The sequence below is a fragment of the Oreochromis niloticus genome, linkage group LG17, assembly GCF_001858045.2.
Source record: "Oreochromis niloticus isolate F11D_XX linkage group LG17, O_niloticus_UMD_NMBU, whole genome shotgun sequence".
NCBI lineage: Eukaryota > Metazoa > Chordata > Actinopteri > Cichliformes > Cichlidae > Oreochromis > Oreochromis niloticus.
In genome coordinates, this window is record NC_031981.2 from 17,167,338 (window position 1) to 17,184,119 (window position 16,782).

A 16,782-nucleotide genomic window follows, 5' to 3' on the forward strand; every position below is an offset into this window, starting at 1 on the left:
AAAGGAAACACAGCATTTGATGATATCCAGGGCTTCTAATCTTCAGGCTGTCACTGATTGCAATGGGCTTTCACTGTTTTTGAAAATGTGGGACTGTGCTATGTTTCTGTTAAACCTTTGAATTAAAGATGAATGTTTGCACCTCGGTCTCACTGTGATGCGTTTAATGACCATTTAAATTCCACTGTGGTGGTACGGAGGCGAAATAACAACGAGTGAGTCATGTCCAAAACCCTATGTAGCTATATACATACATATATATATTTTTTTTTTAAACTGTATGTATAACTTAACTCAGTATAAACGTCTTGCACTATTAAATAGTGTTAATCAGCATGGAAATATTTTAAAATATAAATTGATATCTGGTCGTTCATACTCCGTATTGTTTGCTATTAGTATGTTGCAGTACCGCTGTTGGCCGCTAGGTGAAACAAAACTGTCATCACTGCTCTTTTGGGCTTCAACTCTGTCGATAAAACCGTGGGATTTAGCCATGATAGGAAACTATGTGAACTATTCTAACACTCATATTTACCCAGCCGGGGTCTTTGACCGGCTCACTATCTTCCCTTCCCCCGAAAGTCACGCCTCCAGTCCTCCAGTGCTGTGCTCCGCCTTCTCCCCAGAAAACATCCTACTCCTCCAGCCATAGAGGAAACTTCCGAGCGGACTTCGTAGCTTCCAACTGCGGGATTTGTACGTTAAAAGCCGCTGATGCTGTGAGGCAGAGCAGCATGCGGACCTCCAGAAGTTAGCGGGGAGATGAGCGTAATTTCATTGACTGCGGTAAGAAATTGTTCCCCCATTTTTGTCCTCATCCTCCTCCTCTTTTTTCCCCCGACATGGACATGGAAAGAATCACGGCCTGAGCCGCGGCGAAGTGGGCTAGCTTCGTGTAGGCAAACATTAGCATTTTTTCTTATCGCTAAAGTATAAAGCTGGTGGATTTAAAACTAACACCGCTACAGTTTGCCCCCCCCCCCTCTTTTTTAAAGCGCAAACTTCAGTAACACCGCAAACTGAAGTTTGTGTGATGACGTCACCACGGGACGAGGATCCCACTTTGTCTAAAAAAACAAAAACAAAATGGCTTTTCTCAGTCAAAACACGTCGAGGCAGAGATTTAATGCACGCACTAGTTTTTAAATATGGAAGCTGCTGTGTGGGCGATGTTTTGGGATAGTTGGTGATGGTGTGAGCCAGAGGGCATGAAAAAGTACCCGCTTACGCTTACAATGACTGGGATAAAATTCTGATTTAATATAAATGTTAAGCTTAAAAACTTTATTTAATAAAAAAAAAGTTTTAAAAAATTTCTGAAAGTTTATATTTGAAAATATAGATACGGTTTTATCAATCTAAGTAATGTATATGCTAGTTTAGTGCCTTTTGTAGTGCCCACGTCTGAAAGCCACATTCAAAATGTGATTGTGTGGACTGTATATAAAAGATGGAAGAGGTCATTATTTTCAAAGGCCAGAAGGGGGCGACTACTCTGGCTGCAAAAAGACTTCCAGTTGTATGGTGGGTTATGGGAAAGTGAACCTTTTTTCCCCTGATGGAGTGTATGCAAATACTTTTTTAATGACATTAATTAAAAATGTCATCAATTAATTATTAATTAATGATTTTTTTTTTTTAAATAAGCAAAGTTAAAAATGTGCTCATGTTACCTTTAGTGAGGTCACAGTGCAAGAGGTGAGTGTTTGACCCCAATACTGATACCTGTGGTCAAAAATAAATAAATAAAAAAGAACTTTTTTAATTTAATCTTGCTAACAAACAGAAAACTCTGTAACAGCGTTAACCACTGCTGAATGAATCTGATGTGTGAAACAGTACCATTAGTTTGTTGCAGGCTCTCTATAGTGAACATATTATTAATCTGAGAGTATGACTGTCAGCATAGATGTAGTTATCCTGTTACCAATTAATAATAATGATGATAATGTAAGAAATATTAAGGAATTGCTCAAAGTAAATGTTTTTTAAATGTTATATTTTATTAATGGCATTCAGCCACATCGTAATATCTTGTTAACAAAATGAGGAAAAAATAATTGACTCTGGCGTTCTACTTTCCATGTTCAGCAAGTCACTGATATTGTGTCCTTGTTCTTCTACCATCATAAAATCCATCTTTCCTTTTTATCTTAAAAGTCTCTAAATTTCTGTGGATATTAAAACACAATGCAGAAAAAGCATTGAAATGATTAACATCTAAATGCTAAATGTTGTTTGAAATTTTTAATTGTTGTTTCTTATTTTGTATTGTAAAGCACTTTGTGATATTTGTTCTTGAAAAGAAAAGAACATACCTGGGACTCTCCACCATTTGGTCTTAGAACTGAAGAAGCTTCTCAGATGAGAAGTGAAACATCTTCAGGAAACTTGAAGAAGTCCTGTCGCTTTCTTTCCACGCTCCTTAGACTACCATGACTACTTACTTTACTTACTTATCAGTCATTTTAAAATACAGTAACAGAAAGTTATTGTCTCTGGTTGATACGTTTTTGTTTAATAAAGAGAAACAATAAAGTAGAGGTGGACAACAATTCTATATATATTTAAAAGTATATTCAAGGTAAAATTATTATTTTTCTGTAATGATTTTTTTTTAAAAACGTGGATATTTTGTTTTGTTCTGTGCTGTAAATACAAATACAAAAACAACCAATTTCTTTTCTCTTTTCCTCACATTTGGCTCAGTTAACTTTTTTAAAAACACACACTTTTAACAAATTACATTTACCATGTACCATGAAGGAGTTGCATTGTTAAAAAAGACAAGTTTGTCTTCATAAAAGGTTCAATAAATGTAAAATGCTTCCAAAAACTAGGGTCCGTACTTGCAGCCTGAATTCTGTGTTTACCAACATTACTGATGATATCAAGACGGCTAAAATTAGAGTGTGCAGTCTGTGTCTGCTGGTCCTTAAATGAATTCATTTCCTGTGAGTAATGTCTTTCCAGTTTTCTATTTTTAACTTTTGGTGGTGGGGAAACCAAGAAAGACACCACCCAAAACATAATGTGGAAAGTACTTGGACTTGGAGTAGTTGTATTATTAGTCAGTTATCTGTTAACCACACTGTTACCACTTAGTGAACTTACAGGGTAAATGCGCATGCTTAAAAACATTTACAATATCTCAAATACAATTTTACAAGTAAGAGTAAAATCTATTACACTTTTATGAATGGACCTCATGAAAATTTCCATGAAATGTAAATTTACACTGCCTCTAAATTTAATTTGGATCATTAATTTTGAATTGCTCAGTTTGTCCTTTATAGTTTGACTGAAACAGTTTCAGGCTGTTTTGAATATTTCTAAAATGGTAAGAACAGGAATATAAGCTTATGTATGAATAAAGTCTTAGAAGCGAGGCATAGTTGGGATTTTTGAGTGTTCAGTCATTATTGTTATTTATTTGGCCTTCATGTCTTGAAGTTTTTATTAAATAACAAAAGCAGAGGACAAATTCACCACTGCCATGCTTTGGACAGGTGAAGGATGTGTGGAGCTGTCAGGTTAGATGCTACCAAACAAAACACGTTTAAAAATGTTCCTAAACTCAACCACATACTTGTTTGTTTGTTTTTTACCCTTCATTTTAAAGTGACAACAGTTTGTTTGTGTGGAAAGTTCCGTTTCAGTTAAAGTGGTATTTAAAACTTGTTTACACCTGTAGGCGCCGTGTTAATGCTCATGTACGTTTGTGTGTCACAGATACACCACTAGAGCTTCTGCGTTCTCCTGCTTGTTCAAGTGGTGAGTTCATCTCCTCTTTGCTGTGTAGTGGTTGTACTTTTAGTCCCTGCGGAGGAAACTGTTTACAGTCAATGTTGCATAATGTGCATCAAAGCAGACTGTGACTTGTGACTTGTGGTTTTTCTGCGCAAACAAGCAACGCACAACAAGTGAATCATGTTTTGTTCCCTTAAAAATTCAAACCATTGCCACTTACTATGATGTAGGTGCAGCTCTATGTAATAAAAGTTCATTTTAGAGCTAAATTAAGTAAATACTGGTGGTTGTATCCTTGCACAGACCAAAATAATTTAAGAAACTTTATCAGCGCACAGTGGGAACAGTCGTGCCCTAAAGGGGAGTTTGGGTAACATTCTTGAGATCAGTTTATTTCAAAGCTTTAGTAACTTTTTTTAGACTGTTAATATAAATCTGCCATTAAAAAATCTTTATTTATTTATCGATTTATTTATTCAGTGCCTGTTGGTTCAGTCATGGCTCGCGGCTGCATCTGCTGTGTGAAGTACATGCTCTTCCTCTTTAACCTGCTCTTCTGGGTAATTTTTCCACACACACACTGACTCGGCAGTAAGAGATTAACGCAATTTATCGTCACCGAATCAGCAGGAAGTGTCTGAGTTTCCTGTGTGTTTCAGCTGGGAGGCTGTGGATTGCTGGGTGTCGGCGTATGGCTCTCGGTTTCTCAGGGCAGCTTCGCCACTCTCTCTCCCTCCTTCCCCTCGCTCTCCGCCGCCAACCTCATCATCACCCTCGGCACCGTGGTCATGGTGACGGGTTTCCTGGGCTGCCTGGGTGCCATCAAGGAGAACAAGTGCCTCCTGCTGAGTGTGAGTGTATTACCATATTTAGTATAAATGAACTTTTGTTCATCTAATGTTGACACTTTTCTTCTTTTACTCAGTTCTTCATTGTTCTCCTGATCATCCTGTTAGCTGAACTTATCCTCCTCATCCTGTTCTTCGTCTACACCGACAAGGTAAGACTGCAAAACGCCAACATTCATGCTCATTAGTGCTCCTCCCAAGCTGTAGATGAGTGTGACTTCATATCCCATGATCCACCTCTCTGGTTCTGTGTGCACAGGTGAGTGAAAATGCCCGGCAGGACCTGAAAGAAGGGCTGGTGCTGTACAACACGGACAACAACGCCGGCCTGAGGGATGCTTGGAACACGATACAGGGAGAGGTGAGCAGACGCTTTAAAGGCGACTCTTTAAACCAGCTCCTTGTTGAGTGAATGATGCACTGTCATTTCCTCCCCTCCTGCTTGTTTACCAGTGGAAGTGCTGCGGCGTGACGAACCACCGCGACTGGCACACGGCGTTCCATGATGACGTGGTTCCTGACCGCTGCTGCCAGCAGGTTTACCCAGACTGTGGACGCAACGCCTCCAATGTGTTCTGGACGCGGGTCAGTGAAGTTATCAGTCTGCTAATTATTTTATTCCTTCTGTTGTCAACAAGGCCCTATAAATAAAAAAAGGTGGGGTTCAGGTTTAAAATGAGCTGCACAACCGCGACTCATATAGTTAATGAGTTGGTGTTCATATAGGTAATGAGTTCTTTTCCTGTTTTCCTGTTATTTCTTTACCTCAAACTTAATCCCAAACTGTTTTTTGTTTTATTTGAATTTAAAGAAGCATTAGGCTGTGTTTGAGTGTGTCAGCAACAATGACAGATGTTAATAACCAGGAACAAAAGGAGAAAAGTTTTCTTCTCAGAGTGAACTCAGAGTAAAGCTTTATTGTGACCCGATGTCTCCTGTTGATCTCGTTTCCTCGTTTTTTCAGGGCTGTTATGAGAAGGTTGAGGAGTGGCTGGATGACAACAAGCACCTTCTGGGGACTATTGCGATGTGTGTGCTGGTCATACAGGTGAGCGGCACCTTATCCGGTGCTCACATCCAGACTTTAAATACTCACAGGGCCTGTGCTATGAAGCAAGTTCAACATATCCAGGATATAGTTTCCTTAACTTTCTCAGGGTTACAGAATCACAAAAAACTAAATATAAATTCATTTAAGACATTTTACTACCAATTAAGGCCATGTGCCTTTAAAGACTTTGTTAGGGACCCCTCTCCCTAACAGCTGTGAGATACCACCCCCGGCTAACTGGAGGTTCTGTCTAAGGCTACTGGGGTTGGCAGGTTGCTGCTGAGTGTTAATATGGCACATTACAGCAAGTATTCATGGGCTTCCAACATGACTGTATTGACAAGAGTAAAATGAGGCAAAAGTTTAGGACGGTTTCAGTATATTAACGCTCAAAGAACAACAGGAAATAAGCTTCCCCTGAGGATCTATTTTCTTACTCATGAGAGAAAAAACAATAACTTCAGACTGTCCCATAACCCTAGAGACCATCTTACTATCTTCCAGGAATTGTGATACAATTTTCCAGGGAACCGATTGGCCAATAAGCCTTGATTTGATCATGTTGATCTCTTATCAGGCTCCAGAAACGGTTTAGGGCTGGTTATGCTGGTTAAGAAGGGAACCGCCTTCTAAAGTTAACTCGCTAAGCACTAAATCCTGCCTCATAATACAGCTCTTTATTAACTGGAGTGTTTTTCTGTTTCCAGCTGCTGGGCATGGCTTTCTCCATGACACTTTACCAACAGATCCACCGGGCAGGGAAGAAGTACGAAGCCTGAGGGGATTAATGGAGGTGTTTCACACGTCTGAGCTTTGGGTACATGAAATATATCATTGTTATAGTTTTTAAAAAGCCAGTTTTTATGTGTACCACTACAGCCTTTTATCTTTTTTTCCATCTCTGCACCCAGTTATTGTTGTGAATAGCATTTAAATTAGGTTTGTTTGTTTTTTTATAGTTAGCTTTTATAAAAATCACAATATATATTGTGTTTTTTCTAATGTAAAGTAATAACCAGAGAAAAATCAGAACAGAGAGAAAGACTGAGAATGATTTATCAGGTCGTGGAAAGCCACGTGTTTGAGAAAAATGCTTAGACAAGGCGAGCGTTGTGTACTAACATGTTCAATAAAGATAAAGAGCACTCTACAGAAATGCGGTTTGAAGAGATTTTTTTGTTCCAGGTGATGATTACTGAGATTTGCTTTTGTTGCTGCAATCCTCTGATAAAAGCAGAGAGAGTTTCAGGCCTCTGCAGGCCTCACAAAGGTCAGATCAGGTAATTCAGTGAACTGATTGATCACCTGAGAGGGAAAGCTCTCTCTCCTGACTCAGCTTTTCTAACAGCAGTGATCTGATCTAGGTCATGAACCTTTGCCCACTTTCAGTGGCTCTCTGTGACTTTGATTTAAAAAACAAAACAAGATTAAACAATGGTTATTAACATGAGATTTCAGATTGTTTGAGGCCTCTGTTAACAGACCCAGACCGATGGCACTGTTGGTCTAAAGGGGGAAAATACTACTGTTGCCTGAAGACAAAGGAAAAGGAGAGGGGGCGGCATAATAGGAGGCAGTGAGAGAAGGAGAGGTAGGAGTGGAAGGATTGTAAATGTAGGTACTATGACTGATAAAAGGAGAGAGCTGTTTGATATGATATGGCTCCATGCTTGGACAGAGCACTACATGAACATAAATAAACATCTGGACCGAAGCCTCCCAGTGCTTGTTGGGCTGACAGGTTTGACCACACTGACATAAGAGACTAAAACTTTATTTTAGTTAGCTCCCACAGTTAGCACACATTTACATATTAATATAGTTTTACTTCACTCTGTTAACCTAGTTCCACAGTTACAAGTCCAGGATTTTGTTGTTATCGTAGACGATGTCCCCTTTGATGATGACATAACGGATGAGCTCCTGATGTCCTCCCAGCTGGTAAATCAGGTGCTCCCACCTGCAGAACAACACAGAGGACAGGCTCTGTTATTTTTATTTCTTATTTCTAATGTAAAGCTGTTATGATATTAGATTTTCAATGTAGAAAGAAGTCAGAAGTATCAGAAAAACACCAAATCGAAACATCTGCACGCCAAAGTTTCTGCCTCTGATTAGGAATCACTAAAACTGCACGCTTAATAAAGCTGCCTGGTAAAATAATGGTTCAAATTATGAAACCATGCATTAATATAACATTACAGTTAAAGGCAGCACTAAACTGCAAGCAGTGAGTGACTGAGTGCAACACACAGACTGAATAATTGCACTATTTCCACAATAGAAACACACGGCTGTTTATCTTTAAATATTACATTAACTTTTAAGCTCCATAAAAACATGAAAGTGGTCTTCGCACTGTTCTCTGCTGTGGGTGGGCTTACCGTGTGGCGTTGAGGAGCAGCAGGTCTCCGTGCTTGTTGACCTCCAGCGATCCATGTGTGTGGGAGCGCCCGAGGGCGTAGGCCGCGTTGATGGTGGCGGCGGCCAAAGCCTCTGGCATGGACATCCTCATGTTAACGCAGGCCAGATGCATCACTATCGGCTGAGGGAGAGAAAAAGAAGAAGAGAGGGGGATGTAAGCAGAGGGGAGCCTGCAGTTCCTCTATTGGCCACTTGAGGCAGACTCTTGAAGTGAATCAATCCCTCCAGACTTCCATTTTAAAATGTCCAACTTTACATGCTTACAGCAGCAGTTTGGACCTCAGTGGAAGCTAATAACTTATCATTCTTGCTTAATGAAAAACAACATAACGTTTAGGCTTCATGGGTAATGTGACAGTACTTACATCCATCTTTTATATACAGAGTGTGGCTGTGACAGAGACAAAGAAGGAGTCAGATCTCCTGCACTCACCATAGAGCAGCAGTAGGCGTTGGGGTTGAAGTCGCTGCCGAGGGCCACAATCACTCCGGCGTCCAGCATGTCTCTGGCCCGAGGCTGGGGCAACCTACACATCAACACATGTATTACTCGAAAAGCTCTCGGTTAAATGGTGTGTGTGTGTGTCTGTGTGTGTGTTACAGTACCGCAGAATGTAAGCTGTAGTCGGCAGGAGGACTGCAGCAGTTTTTGCTTTGGCCATGGCAGCAATTCCTGCATCTGTCACCTCCTCTAGGTGACTGATGGCTAAGGCTCCAAGCTCCGCCCCCATCTGAAATAAATGCACACTCTGTTTAACAAGACAGGACCTCAGATGATTATTAATAAACAATTAAACAGATTTCAGATAAGCATCCAAAAGTCTCCATGCAGCTCGTCTGCATTTGGCCCCAGATCGTCAATAAGATTTTGTGTGTCTTTAGTGTCTTTTTTTTTGTCGATGGTGACATTTCCCTCGTCTTCCTGAACATGTTTTTGGATGTGTTAGACCTGTATTACTCTGAAACTCAAAGATTATCAGCAGCTGAAATAACATATATTCTGAACACCCATATGTTCTTGAAAAAGAACATATGGGTGTAGGGAAACTGTTTAATAAGGCCACAAAAATGAACTGTAGCTCCCAATCATACTTATTGTTTTTACATGCATACATACATGACTCTGTGAACATTTGTTTTCTCAGTCCATCTGTATAGGGATCTGAAGCCTATCCCAGATGCAACAGGGCGTAGGTTTGGTAGTAAAGATGGTGATGAAGCATGCTGGCTTTCATCACAAAGGTGGAAATTAGCTGATATTTTTCTTTGGAGTTGGCATAAACTAAAATAATATGAGTACTGTTGGTCTAGTGAGCAGAAACTGAAGGTTATGATGTGGATCTGCAGAGGAATGGCTTATTTGAAGAGTTTCAGTCAGGTTTCAGAGCTCATCACAGCACAGAAACAGCTTTAGTGAAGGTTACAAATGATCTTCTTATGGCCTCTGACATTGGACTCATCTCTGTGCTTGTCCTGCTAGACCTTAGTGCAGCGTTCGATACTGTCGACCATAATATCCTATTAGAGCGATTAGAACATGCTGTAGGTATTACAGGTACTGTACTGCAGTGGTTTGTATCATATCTATCTAATAGACTCCAGTTTGTGCATGTAAATGGAGAGTCCTCTTCACACACTAAGGTCAATTATGGTGTTCCACAGGGTTCGGTGCTAGGACCAATTCTGTTTACATTATACATGCTTCCCCTAGGCAGCATCATTAGAAGACATAGCATAAATTTTCACTGCTATGCAGATGACACGCAGCTCTATCTGTCCATGAAGCCAGGTAACACACACCAATTAGCTAAACTGCAGGAATGTCTTAAAGACATAAAGACCTGGATGGCCGCTAACTTTCTGCTTCTTAATTCAGATAAAACTGAGGTTATTTTACTCGGCCCTGAAAATCTTAGAAATATGGTATCTAAGCAGATTCTTACTCTGGATGGCATTACCTTGGCCTCCAGTAACACTGTGAGGAACCTTGGAGTCATTTTTGACCAGGACATGTCCCTCAACGCACATATTAAACAAATATGTAAGACTGCTTTCTTCCATTTGCGCAACATCTCTAAAGTTAGAAATATCCTGTCTCAGAGTGATGCTGAAAAACTAGTTCATGCATGTATTACTTCCAGGCTGGACTACTGTAATTCTTTATTATCAGGATGTCCTAAAAACTCGCTGAAAAGCCTTCAGCTAATCTAAAATGCTGCAGCAAGAGTACTGACAGGGACTAGAAAGAGAGAGCATATTTCTCCTGTTTTGGCTTCCCTTCATTGGCTTCCTGTTAAATCCAGAATTGAATTCAAAATCCTGCTCCTCACATACAAGGTCTTAAATAATCAGGCCCCATCTCATCTTAATGACCTTGTAGTACCATATCACCCTATTAGAGCACTTCGCTCTCGCACTGCAGGCTTACTTATTGTTCCTAGAGAATTTAAAAGTAGAATGGGAGGCAGAGCCTTCAGTTTTCAGGCCCCTCTTCTGTGGAAAAAGCTTCCAGTTTGGATTCGGGAGACAGACACTATCTCTACTTTCAAGATTAGGCTTAAAACTTTCCTTTTTGCTAAAGCATATAGTTAGGGCTGGACCAGGTGACCCTGAATCCTCCCTTAGTTATGCTGCAATAGACGTAGGCTGCCGAGGGATTCCCATGATGCATTGAGTTTTTCCTTTCCAGTCACCTTTCTCACTCAGTATGTGTTAATAGACCTCTCTGCATTGAATCGTACTTGTTATTAATCTCTGTCTCTCTTTCACAGCATGTCTTTTATCCTGTTTTCCTTCTTTCACCCCAACCGGTCGCAGCAGATGGCCGCCCCTCCCTGAGCCTGGTTCTGCCGGAGGTTTCTTCCTGTTAAAAGGGAGTTTTTCCTTCCCACTGTCACCAAAGTGCTTGCTCATAGGGGGTCATATGATTGTTGGGTTTTTCTCTGTACCTATGAAGCGCCTTGAGGCGACTTTTGTTGTGATTTGGCGCTATATAAATAAAATAAAATTAAATTGAATTGGCTCCTTCCTGAGTTAGGAAGGAGCCGCACTAACTCAGGAGCCTGAGTTAGTGCGTGAGGTTGAGAAGTACCGGCTAGATATAGTCGGGCTCACCTCTACGCATGGCTTGGGCTCTGGAACTAGTCTCCTGGAGAGGGGCTGGACTCTGTCTCAGTCTGGAGTTGCCCCTGGTGAGAGGCGGCGGGCTGGGGTGGGTATTCTAATATCCCCCCGGCTTGCTGCCGGTACATTGGGGTTTTTCCCGGTGGATGAGAGGGTTTGTTCCCTGCGCCTCAGGGTCAGGGAACGGGTCCTGACTGTCATCTGCGCTTATGCACCGAGTGGCAGTTCAGAGTACCCAGCCTTCTTAGAGTCCCTGGGGGGGGTGCTGGAAGGTGCCCCACCTGGAGACTCTGTTGTCCTACTGGGAGACTTCAATGCTCACGTGGGTAACGACAGCGAGACCTGGAGGGGCGTGATTGGGAGGAACGGCCTCCCTGATCTGAACCCGAGTGGTGTTTTGTTATTGGACTTCTGTGCAAATCACAGTTTGGCCATAACGAACACCTTGTTCAAACATAAGAGTGTCCATAAGTGCACGTGGCACCAGGATGCTCTAGGCCGCAGGTCGATGATCGATTTTGTAATCGTATCACCAGACCTGCGACCATATGTTCTGGACACTCGGGTAAAGAGAGGGGCTGAGCTGTCAACTGATCACCACCTGGTGGTGAGTTGGATCAGGTGGCGGGGGAGGACGCTGGACAGACCCGGTGCACCTAAACGCGTAGTGAGGGTGTGCTGGGAACGTCTAGCAGAGGCCCCAGTCCGCGAGATCTTCAACGCACACCTCCGGCAGAGCTTCAACAACATTCCGAGGGAGACTGGGGACATTGAGTCCGAATGGACCATGTTCAGCGTCTCCATTGCCGAAGCTGCTGCATTGAGCTGCGGCCGCAAGGTGGTTGGTGCCTGCCGTGGTGGTAATCCCCGAACCAAATGGTGGACACCAGAGGTGAAGGGAGCCACCAGGCTGAAGAAGGAGTCCTATCGGGCTTGGTTAGCCTGTGGGACTCCAGAGGCAGCTGACAGGTATCGACAGGCCAAGCGGAATGCGGCTCAGGCAGTGGCTGAAGCAAAAACTCGGGTGTGGGAGGAGTTCGGAGAGGCCATGGAAAAAGACTTTCGGACTGCCTCGAAGAGATTCTGGCAAACCGTCAGGCGTCTCAGGAGGGGAAAGCGGTGCTCTACCTGCACTGTGTATAGTGCTGGCGGTGCGCTGCTGACGTCGACTGAGAAAATTGTCAGACGGTGGAAGGAATACTTCGAGGACCTCCTTAATCCCACTGACACGTCTTCCGAGGAGGAAGCAGAGTCTGGGGATGAGGGGAATGACCCGCCAATTTCTGGGGTCGAGGTCACTGAGGCAGTTAAACAACTCCTCGGTGGCAGAGCCCCTGGTGTTGATGAGGTCCGCCCCGAGTTCCTGAAGGCTCTGGACGTTGTAGGGCTGTCCTGGTTGACACGCCTCTACAATGTTGCGTGGAGATCAGGGGCAGTACCCCTGGACTGGCAGACCGGGGTGGTGGTCCCCATCTTTAAGAAGGGAGACCGGAGGGTGTGTTCCAACTACAGGGGGATCACACTCCTCAGCCTCCCTGGGAAAGTCTATGCCAGGGTGCTGGAAAGGAGAGTTCGTCCGTTAGTCGAACCTCGGATACAGGAGGAACAATGCGGTTTTCGTCCTGGTCGCGGAACACTGGACCAGCTCTTTATCCTCTCGAGGATACTTGAGGGTGCATGGGAGTTTGCCCAACCAGTCTACATGTGTTTTGTGGACTTGGAGAAGGCATTCGACCGTGTCCCTCGGGGTGTCCTGTGGGAGGTGTTGCGGGAGTATGGGGTGTCTGGCCCACTGTTACGGGCCATTCGATCCCTATACAACCGTTGCAAGAGTTTGGTTCGCATTGCCGGCAATAAGTCGGACTTGTTTCCGGTGGGTGATGGGCTCCGCCAGGGCTGCCCTTTGTCACCGATTCTGTTCATAATTTTTATGGACAGGATTTCTAGGCGCAGCCAAGTGGCGGAGGGCTTTCACTTCGGTGGCCTCAGAATCTCATCTCTGCTTTTTGCGGATGATGTGGTTCTGATGGCTTCATCGGGTGGGGGCCTCCAGCTCGCACTGGAACGGTTCGCAGCCGAGTGTGAAGCAGCGGGAATGAGGATCAGCACCTCCAAATCTGAGGCCATGGTTCTCAGCCGGACAAGGGTGGAGTGCCCACTCCGGGTCGGGGATGAGTTCCTGCCCCAAGTGGAGGAGTTCAAGTATCTCGGGGTCTTGTTCGCGAGTGATGGGAGAAGGGAGCCGGAGATCGACAGACGGATTGGTGCTGCGGCTGCAGTGATGCGGACGCTGCACCGGTCCGTCGTGGTGAAGAGGGAGCTGAGTGTAAAAGCGAAGCTCTCAATTTACCGGTCGATCTACGTCCCGACCCTCACCTATGGCCACGAGCTGTGGGTAGTGACCGAAAGAACGAGATCGCGGGTACAAGCGGCAGAAATGAGCTTCCTCCGAAGGGTGGCTGGCCTCTCCCTTAGAGATAGGGTGAGAAGTTCAGCCATCCGGGAGGGGCTCAGAGTAGAGCCGCTGCTCCTCCACATCGAAAGGAGCCAGTTGAGGTGGTTCGGGCATCTGACAAGGATGCCCCCTGGGCGCCTCCTGGGTGAGGTGTTCCGGGCATGTCCCACCGGGAGGAGGCCCCGGGGCAGACCCAGGACGCGCTGGAGAGATTATATCTCTCGGCTGGCCTGGGAACGCCTTGGTGTTCCCCGGATGAGCTGGAGGAGGTGGCTGGGGAGAGGGAGGTCTGGGCTTCTCTGCTTAGGCTGCTGCCCCCGCGACCCGACTTCGGATAAAGCGGATGAGGATGGATGGATGGATGGATAAATTGAATTGAATTAGTTCAGAGGTGAATATTCATCTTTAGGCTGTAGCTTACAGTGTATACATAAGCTTCGGCAGATACCTGAGCAGAGTTCATGGGATGAAGCTCATCTCCGTGGAAATTAATGTTGAGGCCCATTTGTTTGCCTGCCTGCAGGATGGAGCGGCTCGAGCTGAGGTCAAACACTCCCTGCTCACAAAACACGTCGATGTTGTCGACTCTGAGAGTCCCAGCAGACATCCTTTCCTTCAGCCGAGGCAGCTGAACTCTCAGAATGTCCTCTGTAGCTTCTACCACTGTTTTCCCTCTAAAGGAGGAGAAAGACGTGGAGGAGGAGGAGATATGGAATATAAGGCAAAAATAGATCTGTGATACTTACTTGGGCACTGCATGAGCTCCGCAGTAGGTGGCAGAGATGTTTATAGGTAGGGAGCGCCGGGCCTCCTCGATCACTTCCAGCATTTTCAGCTCGGTCTGCAGCTCCAGGCCATAACCGCTCTTACACTCCGCCAGGGTGGTGCCCGCTCGCTGCATCCGCACCAATCTGCTGCGGAGGGACGCCAGGAGGTCCGAGGCGGGGGCAGCTTGAGTGTGCTCCACCGTGAAGTGGATGCCTCCACCTGCTCGGTGCACGTCCATATAGGTGGCACCTGCCAGCTGCAGATGGAGCGCCGAGCATGTCATCAACAGTTCAGATGCTAAGTGATGCGAAGTGAAGTTAAGCAGAATAATTTACCTTCATTGCAAATTCATGCACCCGGTCCCCAGCCCAGACTGGATGAGTGTGAGCATCAACCAAGCCTGAAACAAGAACTTTGCAGCGGTTAATCACTGCGAGAAGAGGCAGAAGTAAAAGGTGGAACATTAAAAGTACTTTGGACTTTGGCTCCTTCCTGATTTCTTAGTTTTTTGCATATTTGTCACATTTACAAGCTTGATCTCAAACAAATCATTTAAATTTGGCATCTTTAGTCTGTAAATTTGATGATGATAATGGGGGGAAACAAAAAACAAACCAAAAAAATGTTCGGGAGCCTTTTTTTAGAACATCAAGTATTTTTTACATTATACTAAGGCAAGAAATTCTCAACAATTCACACGTCTGACTGCTTATATTTGAGCTTTAGCCAACAGAACTGATACAGAGCTGATGCTCACCTGGCAGGACGCACATTCCTGCAGCATCGATCACTTTGTCAAACAAAGCTTCTGCATACTGAGCTCTGATGGTTTCTGCAGGCCCTACAGCTTTAATCAGCCCATCACTGTGAGGGAAAAGCACACATTCATCCACAGTGACTTTATTCTCTGACATGTCATGCGTCTCTACAGCCTGTAGGGGGCGCTCCAGTGTGTATCATTGGTCGTCAGGTTAAGAAGTCACTTTTCAAATAACCCGAAACTGGTGCCCAGAAGCAGGTACCAGCACAGCTCCTTACAAGCTCTGCTCACTTCTGTATCTACATGAGATATTTTCCATCTTTCTGATGCAATCTGAGAGACTAATAAAGCGTATTAACCTTCAACAGAGGTTATATATGACTCCTGTCATATTTATTCATGTGCCCTGTGTTATTTTTAAGCATTTCCTAATATATTTGTCAACCTCCAAAACAGATGTTTTTTTAAACAGAACTATTGATTTTATTGTAGTTTTCTACTTTTTTGCTATATTTTGATCAGTGTAGTATATCAGTGGTGGTCTCGGATTAACTCTTTTGCATTAAAATGACTGACTGGCTACATTAGAACATTTCAGAGCATCTGTGATAGACAGTAGATATGATAAATACAAACAGAACCATTTCTTTAAAGCCTTTAATATTATACAGAAATGCTCATCATTTCAGTCACTAAAGCAGCTTGGTCTGTGAATTAGAGATATATTAGAAAATAACAACAATAAGAAGAGTGTATAAATAAAATACCAAACCGGTCTAATTGTAGGGCAACATGGTAGAAGAGGCTCTGAATCAAATGTTTAAGAGACTTTAAAATTTTGCATTTGTGCAGCTACGTGTGCAATAAAAACCTATCACCGGTTTAGTCATCTTTAAAATGTACTTCATATCCTGCAACATGTGTCTTTATTTTACTTAACAGGACAGTAAACCTTTGACAGTCAAAATCTAATCTTTTACTCAATAATCCCTGTACTATTTTCCTCATTTATTCAGTTTCCTGTCAGTTTATGTGCTTTTGTAGAGCACAAAGCGTGCACATGTATAGATTTTGGAAGCCAAACAATCCCACTTTGTTTATAATTTAAAAATCTTGAGATTTTAACAAGCTTCTAACCTTGCATAGATTTCTTCTACTGTGTAAATCCTCACACTAGAAGCAGTAGTCATTTTTGCAAAATGTTCACTTTGTGCCCACCTTGACCCCCGACCCAGATTCTTTTTCATCTCCTTTATAAAGCTTAGAGATCTGAAAATGTGCCTATAAACTTCATAATTTGTGACAAACTTACCTTCCTATTACAATGCTCCCGTTTTCAATCACGCACAGATTTTGCATCCCATCTTTGGTCAGGTACTTCTCAGAGTTTTTGCAGATCAAAACTAGCTGTTTGGCATTTTTAACCAGCAGTCTGTAAGGTCTGGACATTTTGACTCATCTGAAGTCAAACTTTAGGAGAGAGGGTGTTGAAGCCAACTCAGGAAACAGGCAAATATTTGCCCAGGAGAGAAAGAGCAGAGTTTAAAGTGCACATAGGGGGTGGGGCTTACTATACAACCCCCCCCCAAAAAATCAGACG

General features: G+C 43.5%; 2 protein-coding genes across 3 annotated transcripts; one reads left to right on the forward strand and one right to left on the reverse strand.

Moving 5' to 3' along the window:
* The first annotated feature begins 644 nt into the window (after positions 1–644).
* Positions 645–6,724, forward strand: LOC100703812 (tetraspanin-9). Its single transcript, XM_003448064.5, has 9 exons — positions 645–789; positions 3,736–3,777; positions 4,234–4,313; positions 4,413–4,604; positions 4,679–4,753; positions 4,861–4,962; positions 5,055–5,186; positions 5,566–5,649; positions 6,360–6,724. The coding sequence occupies exons 3-9, from the start codon at positions 4,251–4,253 to the stop codon at positions 6,429–6,431; spliced, it is 720 nt and encodes a 239-aa protein (XP_003448112.1). The 5' UTR covers positions 645–789; positions 3,736–3,777; positions 4,234–4,250; the 3' UTR covers positions 6,432–6,724.
* A 686-nt stretch (positions 6,725–7,410) lies between these two features.
* On the reverse strand, positions 7,411–16,706 carry amdhd1 (amidohydrolase domain containing 1). Of its 2 annotated transcripts, none has more exons than XM_025899601.1 (9): positions 16,495–16,706; positions 15,180–15,286; positions 14,758–14,834; positions 14,401–14,678; positions 14,103–14,328; positions 8,683–8,807; positions 8,510–8,603; positions 8,037–8,197; positions 7,411–7,612 (listed from the first exon to the last, which is right to left on the reverse strand). In XM_025899601.1, the coding sequence occupies exons 1-9, from the start codon at positions 16,629–16,631 to the stop codon at positions 7,507–7,509; spliced, it is 1,311 nt and encodes a 436-aa protein (XP_025755386.1). In that variant the 5' UTR covers positions 16,632–16,706; the 3' UTR covers positions 7,411–7,506. The 2 variants fall into 2 exon arrangements, with proteins under 2 accessions (XP_025755386.1, XP_003448113.1); XM_003448065.5 differs by having other exon boundaries at positions 14,758–14,822; positions 16,495–16,705.
* Between the last annotated feature and the right edge of the window lie 76 nt (positions 16,707–16,782).

Bases quoted from the DNA above. Each gene is read 5' to 3' on its own strand.
- LOC100703812 (XM_003448064.5), top strand. From the start codon at position 4,251: ATGGCTCGCGGCTGCATCTGCTGTGTGAAGTACATGCTCTTCCTCTTT. The intron at 4,754-4,860 runs GTAAGACTGCAA...CTGTGTGCACAG, and splicing joins TCTTCGTCTACACCGACAAG to GTGAGTGAAAATGCCCGGCA. The intron at 4,963-5,054 runs GTGAGCAGACGC...CTTGTTTACCAG, and splicing joins GGAACACGATACAGGGAGAG to TGGAAGTGCTGCGGCGTGAC.
- amdhd1 (XM_025899601.1), bottom strand. From the start codon at position 16,631: ATGTCCAGACCTTACAGACTGCTGGTTAAAAATGCCAAACAGCTAGTT. The intron at 15,287-16,494 runs GTAAGTTTGTCA...TTTCCCTCACAG, and splicing joins GGGAGCATTGTAATAGGAAG to TGATGGGCTGATTAAAGCTG. The intron at 7,613-8,036 runs GTAAGCCCACCC...GTTGTTCTGCAG, and splicing joins CTGCTCCTCAACGCCACACG to GTGGGAGCACCTGATTTACC.